Source organism: Astyanax mexicanus, chromosome 5 (assembly GCF_023375975.1).
Source record: "Astyanax mexicanus isolate ESR-SI-001 chromosome 5, AstMex3_surface, whole genome shotgun sequence".
Lineage (NCBI taxonomy): Eukaryota > Metazoa > Chordata > Actinopteri > Characiformes > Acestrorhamphidae > Astyanax > Astyanax mexicanus.
The window spans coordinates 8,849,640-8,860,044 of record NC_064412.1 but is presented as its reverse complement, the minus strand read 5'-3'; the positions used below and the strand labels follow the sequence as shown (position 1 = coordinate 8,860,044).

General features: G+C 36.4%; 1 protein-coding gene across 1 annotated transcript; it reads right to left on the bottom strand.

The window, feature by feature from the left end:
• Nucleotides 1-4,003: 4,003 nt before the first annotated feature.
• arfrp1 (ADP-ribosylation factor related protein 1) lies at nt 4,004-9,990 on the bottom strand. Its single transcript, XM_007253414.4, has 7 exons — nt 9,567-9,990; nt 8,518-8,605; nt 8,348-8,430; nt 7,810-7,891; nt 7,655-7,725; nt 5,458-5,558; nt 4,004-4,646 (listed from the first exon to the last, which is right to left on the bottom strand). The coding sequence occupies exons 1-7, from the start codon at nt 9,657-9,659 to the stop codon at nt 4,559-4,561; spliced, it is 606 nt and encodes a 201-aa protein (XP_007253476.1). The 5' UTR covers nt 9,660-9,990; the 3' UTR covers nt 4,004-4,558.
• Between the last annotated feature and the right edge of the window lie 415 nt (nt 9,991-10,405).

Here is a 10,405-nt window from a genome sequence, read left to right as displayed (position 1 = left end):
CAGATCTGATTGGCAGAGGACAGCGTTTGGGGATCTTACACCACACAGGATTGGTCTGTAAGTTTACTGCGCTGCAGAGCGCGTATACCTTAAAGACAAGAACAGTTCTGCCGCTTTTAATGAATGCTGTCAGAATTAAATCCTTCTCAGTAGTTTATCGGTTTGGGTCCGCATTGGACAACGTTTGGGTCCGTACCCGGACCGTGGTCCGCCTATTAGTGATCCCTGCTTTACATCATCGGTGTCTTATCCTTGTTGTTGATTTCCTTTGATGGTGTTGTCAGCATTTAACCATGACATACCACACGGAAGTCCCTGAACTCACTAGGGCTGATATTAAGTGTGATATGAATAATATACACCAGTGGTTAACAAAAAAGTCTTGCTCAAACTGCTCAAATGTACTGTTTAGGCTTTTATTTAATATGGATCGTGGCTGGGTCTTCCAGCATGACAATGACCCAAAACAAACAGCCAAGGCAACAAAGCACAATAAGGCCAGGGAGTGGCCTAACCAGTCTCCTGACCTTTTATTCCATAGAAAACTTATGGAGGGAGCTAAAGTCTTAATGGTTTAGAGATGATCTGCAAAGAGGACTGAACCCAAATTCCTCCTGACATCAACTACAAAAAAATGTCTGACTGCTATGCATTGCTAATTTTCATTTACACCACAAAATAAACCTCATGGTTTAGTACGATTTCGGTTTCGGTGGGTGAAGAAAGGAGAAATGTTATATATGTTATATATCCCCCCTGATTTAATTAATACAGCCTGTACTGCATTAAGCAGTGAAATGTACATTTATTTCCATTTCTACAAACAATATTTTTATCCAGTCTAAAAATCAGCTCCTATGTTTACTGCTGTTAAATTAAAAAAACTGATTACAAAGTAAAGTTGTGCAATAGAAGGAGTATTATAATAATTATAATAGCTGGATTTCGAAATAGTCTTATCTTTAGTAAATTTTACATTATAACAGTGGAACTAATCTTACTTATGCATTAGATTCACCTGTATGTTCATGAATGTCACAGTTTGCTCCATACTATTGTGTTTAAAAACAATTCAATACGTAATATAAGTCAAATTTGCAATCCGTAATCCGGCAATAGCATTTTGTACAAATCTTGATAGTTACTTACACAAGATATCTAACTAGATACTTTTTAAAAACAGAACTTATTTTATTAATTGTGTTTATCTAATGAGAAAAAGAAAATTGTATGCATATAATAACCATGTTGGAACTACACAGATTAAGCATGTGTTTCAGGCCCACCTACCAGCTCTTGAGCACAGTTATATAATCTTCATACACAATTTATGTCCTTTCAGGAGTTGCGTGCGAGGGGACTCGGGTTGTCATGCTGCTCAGCATAAGACAGCCATGCTCTAAAAGCTACCTCAGGTCATCTACCTCTGCTACTTCTTCTACAGTAACAATCTAAAAAAGGTACATGAAGTGTGGTACTGTAGATTAATCCTGAATTAGAAGGAATTAGAAGATACACAGTGTTTTTACAAGGATATACACAGGCTTTACAAGATCAGTTAAAGCTTAGAGTAAATGCCAAATGCATTAAATCATAAGTCCATAGTCCTTCTGTGTTATCATATCATTAAAGTCATAAAAATCAGAGTTGTAGCTGATTTATAGTTTGTAGAGCATCATTTATGTAGCATTTAATTTATTATGCTAATTGTTTTGTTTTTTTAAACCTTAGCAACAGACACACAGATATGTTTAGCAATGTTTTGAAAAGGTTCCAGGAAGGTTAGTCTGTAACGTTACAGAAATAATGTTTCAGGAAAACATAAAAATGACATAAAAATGGTTTGCTTCATGTTGCATCAACGTTCTTTATTATGGAAACTTATGGAAACTTTAAAAGCAATATTCTCAAAATTAAAAATAAAAACATTGACACAAAAGACGAGATAGATCCCAGTGTGGACAACATTTTCTGGTAAGCTTTGGAAATATTTACAATGTTCTTGTCAAAAAAAAAAAACAATTCAGGGAGATACTAGGCTGTGCTATGCAGCTATGGCATCTTCAAACCTGGCTAAGGCTAAGACTGTAGTGTCTTTGGTATCGTGAGGGCACAAGAAATACGTCTTCCGCAGCTTGTAACATGCAAAAGACATGTACTAATTCTTTTAATTAATCATGAGTTTTGTGTGTAACATGAAATAAATCAATCATTGTGTCACTTGCCTCACATTTCCTTTAAGAGCCAGGTGAGCTCTGAATTTGGCGCGTTCATATCTTAACAGTGCGGCCCTTTTACGCATCCCTGGAGAGAATAATGACCTGCGCATTCACGCTATGAAGGTACGTCAACAGCTCATTTAAGATAACAGCAATGTTATTTTATTCTTTTTTCTGTTTATTGTTGAGTTAAAAGGCGGGTTTGTGCTCTGCAGAGTGTCCGTGTTTGTGTTTAATAAGCAAGGGTGTACGTAGCACTGAGAGCACCTATAGTAATGGACTCTTGATGAGCTCCTGTGTTTTCCATCGCCAAAATAGAAACATACCAGAAATCTACCTGAACACACCTCACTTCCAGATCAGACCACCACACCAGACCATCAGTGTAGATTTATTCCTAAACTCTGTCGCTATTTTAACAGTGCAGGCGCAAGGCGTGAAAATAGACTGTTAATGGGGTGTAAGATAGGAATGAGCATCACGACACGCTTTGCACAGGGTGTCCAATAGAGCCCTAAGTCTTCTATTGTACATATGATATATATTTTTATGCATTTCTAGTAAACTCATACTTTTTATTTTAGCCATCTGTACAGTTCAGTGTAGCTGAAGCTAGAGACCGGCTGCAGCACAGGGTCCAACAGGTACCAGGGGGATGGGAAGCTTTGAGAAAGAGCCTGTCCGGGAGGAAAGCAGGGGGAGGGAGGGGTAAAGCGAAGAGGAAATAGAAATATATGCGAGCTCACACCCCCGGGACTCCGACAGAGCAGGACAAAACGAGCACCAGTTAAATAATGTGGAGAACACGTGCACATGCAGATGGCCACACACGGACACAGATGGGAGCATGTGCAACCGCAGACAAGGAGAGGCTCTCATAACATTCGTCAAATTAGTCACACTTATTGATTCACACCAGCAAGCTGCTATCAAGTGTACAATTAACCCTTAAAATGTCTCTTGAAATGTGTTTTGACTGCTTACACTTTATAGGTAGATAGATAGATAACCGTAACAAGTAATTTTTTTTTTAAGCAAAATGTATATTCCTATGTATATTCCCTTTTCATGCATTCCTATTACTCACTCACTCACAATGAACTACATGAAACTGAGAAGATCGTAGAGTAGAAGTGGCCATTTTGGAACTGATCACTGACATTACCATTGAGACAAGATGACAATACCCTGCAACAGTTAAGGTTACCATTTTGATTATACCCATACAATAGTCATCCACTATGCTCTTTTCACATGGGTCATTAGCTAGGTAAAATATATGCTTTAAAAATATAATAGACAAAATTACTTTAAGTATGTTCCACTAGAGCTGGACAATATATTGACGTTTTATATTTAATGTACTGTGCATGAAAGAGCACTTAAACAACAGTATAACACAATCTACCTCTGCTGATGCATTTTGTTTATGTGTCAAAACTTAAAAAAAATACTATGCATTGTGAAAATTATTTAAAATATTTTGATAAGTGGTGTCAACTGATTAAAACATTTAATCTGATTAGTCACAACAATATTTTGTGATTAACTGTGATTCATTGCACTTGTTTTTCTTTCTTTTAATTTTTCTATATTATTTATTACTATTATCCTTATCTGAATTGTATCACATCAACCAAAATAATAGATATAGATATTTTTCCCATATCGTCCTGCCCTATTTTCATAAATTTACATTGCATTTCTTAATGCTTAGGTCCATTGAGAGTTTAAGAAGCTGATTGTTTAAGTGCTGATTGTTACAAACCAGAGCTCACAGAGGATTAACTTGTTTTCCACCTCAATATTTATTACACAATTTCTAGAAGTCATTTACAAAAATGTACATATTTTATGAGTCAAAAACAAACAAACAAACACACATTTAGATGGATAAAACCTGCACTGTCAGACCACACCTCACCAATCATCAGGGTACTCATTAAGAAGAAAAAGCAGTAGATAATAATTCAGCTATAATAAACAGTAAATTAACCAAAACACTTTTGTCCAGAATTGTGGATGATGCATCACACTCACATCAGTTGTAGCAGTGAATATGTTTATAACTGAAGAGAAGTTCAGACCCAAATTAAGTCCTTTATTGAGAAGAAATGGGGAAAATAATCAATAAAAAAAAAGTCTTTTAATACACAAAGATCAAACATCAACGTCTGCTGACAGCTGATGCACCGAGATGAGCCTCTACACCACAGCATACTTCTGATAAAGTACACTGCCTTTCCTTTAATGTGTAGCCACAACCTACATGTTAGTCCAGTTCAAACGTCAGCACCTGCTTGTCACGCACGGCTGGTGGGAATCCAAGCACTGTATGTCTATGTGATGTCTTTCTGTCTGGGTGGGCGATGTATGTTCCGGATCACGCACTTCACCATCCACTCAATCCCTTCATTCACCCCCTGGCTGAAAAAACAACAGGATATAACGTTAAACTACTGACATACTGACACAAGTTACTGCAGCACTTCAACATGACAGCCTAAAGGCCTCGGCATACTTCATGCGGAGATGACGGAGGTGGCGGTGGGTAAGTCCCATTCCGCACCTATTCATGATTGTCTGATCTTGTCTATTAAGAAAGTCCATATTGCATTTAATATTCTACCTGAAGATACTTTGTGTATAAACTGAGTTTTTAATAAACTATCTGTGCATTTTTAAAGCTTATTTTAAAGCAGTGCCTCGTTTTAAATGTCAGGGCTCTCAGAATTCCACCAATGAAGAGTGGAGCTACTTTGAGCTTGTTACTGGTGTAAAAATAGTGATTTATTGTCATGGGTAATGCTATGACCTTTTCACTAGCACTGTAAGCCTGTTGGGAGCATCAGCTAAAAGTGCTTTATTTGGGAATGCTGTGGGTGAATGGAGGTGGACTATTAGACAAAAGTTTGTACTCATTATCATGTTTCACTATATACACCCCAATTTCATTTTACACTGGATTTTTCCTTGGATTTTTAAGATTTTATTCCACGTAATTTTGGAGTATTTCTGTCATTCTGATTTGAATGAAATTCCAAAACTGCTGCAATTTAAAGAACAACTAATTAAGAATATGTCTTAAAAAAAGTATCAAAAATGCTGATTCACAGGTATAAGATTTGTCTTGTTTTTGGAAAGCAGCAGCAGCAGCAGCAGCAGCACAGTAGGGGGCTTCTATTTCCATGCCAAAATCTAAATAATACATGAGTGAGTTCATTGAGGATGAGCTTACCCTGTAAGAGCAGTACAAGGCTGAACCAGGCAGTCCCGTTTGCCAATTTTTGGGGCACAGTCACTGAATGCAGTCTTAATGTCTGGTACAGACAGACAATTCTAGGGGAAAGAAGCAAATAAATAAGCATTTCAGACAAAATCATACACTCACTCTGACATCTGTTGTTAAAATGAGCCTGTCATCAGGGATGCTAATGACAGGGTAGTCAGGATATAAGGTCAAAAAGGTGTTAGAAGAATGGGGCCCACTGCACTGATTTGAGACCTGTATGGTGGGGGGTCCTTTCTGACTCATTAAGTTGTTCAGGTAGCAAAAGTCTTAGTTCTGGTAAGCAGAAGTGTAATTGTGCAGTAAACTTAAATACTCTACAGACAGGATTAGGTTTTACCTATATACACTACCTGGACAACAACAAGAAAAAAAAGCTTCTGCAATGTCACAACATTTATTTCAATCCAGAGTCGCATTAATTTTCTTGAATAACTTATACTGATGATGGGAGATTTGGAGCACTGCTCAAAGTCTTCTCCAACACATCCCAAAGATTCTCAATGAGGTTAAGGTCTGGACCCTGTGGTGAACAATTCATGTGTGAAAATGATGATCTCATGCTCCCTGAATCACTCTATGAATCCTGGCATTATCATATTGGAATATGGCCGTGCCATTAGGCAAGAAAAAATCCATTGATGGAATAAGCTGGTCTATATTCAGTATATTCAGGTAGTCAGCTGAACTCATTCTTTCAGCACATACTGTTGCTGAACCCAGAACTGCAGACCAAATGCAGAATCAACCCCACATCATAGCCCCTACAGGCTTGTACAGTAGACATTCGGTATGATGGATGCATCACTTTAGCCAAATCTATTTTTTGACCACAATCATTTGTAAAAGATGATGTTTCCCCCACTGTTCTTCCACTGTTTAATAGTGCGCTAGAAAGTTCTTCATTTTAGTAGTTTGAAAATTAGTTTTTAAATAGTCCCAAGTATGCACTCAAAGACCAAGTCTAAAAATTAAACAATAAATCAAATTAAATGTATTTGTCTAAAGTTGCAATTCTAATTTAAAATTGAGAAAAATCCAAGTGACAAGATAAGAAGGCAGTTGGAGATTCTTGTTGAAGATGATTTTCAACTTGTTTCTGCTCATACCAATTCTGAACTAAGTGGATACATTTCTGCTCTTGATGTTCATGCAAAGGCCCAAAAAGTAAAATAAAATGCAGAAAAGCAATGTGGATTTTAGACATTAAATTAATGTCAAGAACAATGTTTTCAAGAACAATGTTACTGAAATGAGGTATAACAGACATAATGACCATCATAAGACAATACCCAGAGCATTCATTTTTATACTACACAGATTACAGCTTCTGATCTATATCTTAGCTAACTGGAGCATGATAAGACAGTCCTGTGTCATCCTACCAGAATGTGCACAAACAACTGCAGAAACCAACAGATACAGACAGTGAAAATTTGGCATGGCTCCATCTTTATTAATTAAAGCTTAGAAAACGTAAAATATAATTTATCAGTTTATTCATGACTATTATTAGTGATATGCTCATTTTTTATTAATTAATAACATTTCTAACAGGATTTTAGGATGGAATGGCAAAAAGTTGACCTGAATAATAAAGTGCAAGTGCTGAAGTAAAACTGTTTAAAAATGGATAAATAAAAAATGTGGATATTTAAGCCCAATATCCAAGACTGCAGAAATGTGAGATTGGTTTCTCTGAGCTTCTGAGAAGAGGAACCTAGAACAGCACATCAGCTTCAAACCACAACTGTTGGAAACTTGAGAAACTTGAACATTTGGCCCCACCTAGTGACTGAAAACTAAAAGCACTACCCTACGCGTGAGTGATTAAAGTACAGGAAAGTTTATTAAAGCTTTATAGCATGATGTTTGTATTTGTTGTGAATGAAAATCAGAACCACTGCTCAGCAGAACTCACTTGCCCTGTGATCTAACTGTGTAATGTTGCCCAGAAGCAACAAATAAAAAAATACCTGTTTTAGGAGCTAATTGATAACAAAAGAGCCAAAGTAGGCTTTACAATAGGCTCCAAATATAAGTATTTACAAATTAAAACATTTAGAGGACAGTGTAATGATAAAGAATGGTATGTGGTCGAGGGTTACCAGTAATAAAGACAAATATTTGCTTAACAAGTGCTTACCTCTACATCCTGCTTGTTTGCAAGAACAAGAAGAGGAACCCCTTCAAGAGCCTCACTACTGATCATTTTCTCTGAGGAAAACATACAAGTTTATTTCATTTCTATTAACACATAAGTTAGTGGCATGTCACACTGGCTTTATGGTGAACACTCACCAAATGCATCCTTTGATTCAGTCAATCGCTCTTCATCAGTGGAGTCAATAACATAAATCACTCCATGAGATTCTGCATAGTACTGAAGACAAAAAACACAAATGTTAGTCAGCAGGAACAAACTTGTTTTTGTAAAATTAAATACATTTTATAACATGAATAAGACCGGATTGTGGGCCATTAAAGCGTGACATTATTTTTATAATAAAATAATTTATTTTTTTAAGTCATAGCATAGCAACAATATTGCAACAGATCATGATTTTCAGGTAATTTCTAAAAATGTGAATTTCCCTGATATTTCTTTTTTTTATTGTAGTCTAGAAATGGAATTTCATTTACTCCTCTGTATCTCCAATCCATATTCTATGTTATACATGGTTATGAATCAAGGCTATAGTACATGAATAATGTCAAACCAGGTAACAAATCCCATATTGGCATACCCCTTGTGCCAATGTTTTCTTATTAAACTTGAAAGAATGGTGTGATGGTTATGCATTTGCTGTAAAGAAACATATAATAAACAGAAACTCACTTTGTCCCATAAGGACTGCAATTCTTCTTGTCCTCCAAGATCCCAAAACATCAGCCGTGCTTTTCCTACATCGATGGTGCCAACTGTTGGAGGCAATGTGCGAGATATATGTGTAAGTCAATTTTCCATATGATATTTACATATTAGATAAAGAACATAGTGTTACTTACTGTTTAACCCAACGGTGGTTGTAATTTTGGAAAGGCTCATTCCTTTGTAGTTCTTGCTGAATTTGGTTTTTGTCTGTTCCAAAAATGTCTAGAAAAGAAAACAAATGTAATATTAATTTCATACATTTACTGCATCAGTCAGAGGAGTAAGAACACATTATGAAGAGGTGCTGGCTCTATGCGAACCTTCATTTTATGAAATATCTCAAGTATCGGTGTAAAAGAAGTATATACTGTTACCGAGATTTATTAATCTATTCCCTTTTCAATAAAACTATGTCTGTTTCTGCAGATAGATAGATAGACAAACAGACAGACAGACATACCGATGAATAGATAGCTAGATAGAAAGACAGGCAGATAGATAGAAATAAAGACAAATGGGTAGGTAGAAAGAAGGACATAAAGACAGACATACATGGATATGATAATGGATTGGTAGACAGATAAATAGCTACAAAGAAAGACAGACAGATGGATAGCTAGACAGACACAGATGAATAGAAAAAAAAACAGACAAATAGATAGGTAGGGAAAAAAGAGATATGGATAGGTAGAAAGACAGAGAGAGAGACAGGGATAGGATGGTGGATTGGTAGACAGATAAAAAGCTACAAAGAAAGACAGACAGATGTATAGGTAGAAATACAGACAGAGAGATGGATACATAGAAGGAAAGACTGATGGACAGGTAGAAAGAAAGACATAGAGAGAGACAGACATTGATATGATGATGAATTAGCAGACAGACAGATGGTTAGCTAAACAGTGGAATATGTAGATAAACAGAGGGATAGATAGACAGATATAGGTAAGTTATACGTAGACAGACAGACAAACAGATATCTATAGATCAATTTATTAATACCAGAGGGAAGTTAAGAATTACAGTATTGGATGTAAAGAAATGTACATTAATTGGATGTACAGAAATGGCAAATTCAGTGTGAAGAAGAACAAATATAAGGCTATAATAAAGAACTACAACAACAGAAACACATTGTGTTAATAAAGTAGTTGTGTAGATAGCTACAGTATTAAAGACGTACCGTTTTTCCTGCATTGTCGAGTCCAAGAATCAGAATACAGTACTCGTCCTTCTGAAACATGTACTTATAAAGACCCGATAATAAAGTGTACATTATTCTGCCCGGCTTTATCCGCTCACATCCCTTCACTCCACCACTCAACTCAACCCAGCCTAGCCTAGCTTAGCCTAGCCTAGCTAACAGCCTAGAGCTTACCTCCAGCAGAACTACACACAGCCCCGGGTCGGTTACCGGGTACAGACCGCAGCAGCTGTAAGAACACGGGCCAGGTAATTAAACTACACTAAATATTTTAGATTAAACCCGCTTGTTCTACAGTATCTGGCTGGTTAATGGTGTTGTTAGCATTAGCTCGCTAACCGCTCTGTTCCTGCTTCATCTTCAGCTTCATAGCTACAGCTTGTAAACACGTCTTAGGAAGTTGCTGACGTTACATGCTGTTGCATTGTGGGAATTGTAGTCAAAGACGGCGTCGTATGCATTTCTAGAGACGGTGTTCTGTCGAGTTGTTACACCTTTTCAAACCGTGTATAACTTTAATGTAAAAATACAAAAGAGCATGTTTTCAGCAGAAATCCCAGTAGACGTAGCTAGTATTTTTGGATAGCATAAATTACTGTATCATGGTAAAGTTATGGCAATGATATCTCATCACAAACTGCTTTTGTATTTTTAAATAATAATAATTATTACAATAATAATTATTGTATTTATTACTATTAATCTCCATTTACACTTTCGTGCAATGGCAGTGAGTCCAAGTTGTTTAATACACACAAAAAAAAAAGATTTATTTAAAAAAAAAATCAAAACGTGTAGGTCAGCGCATGCGTAGTGCC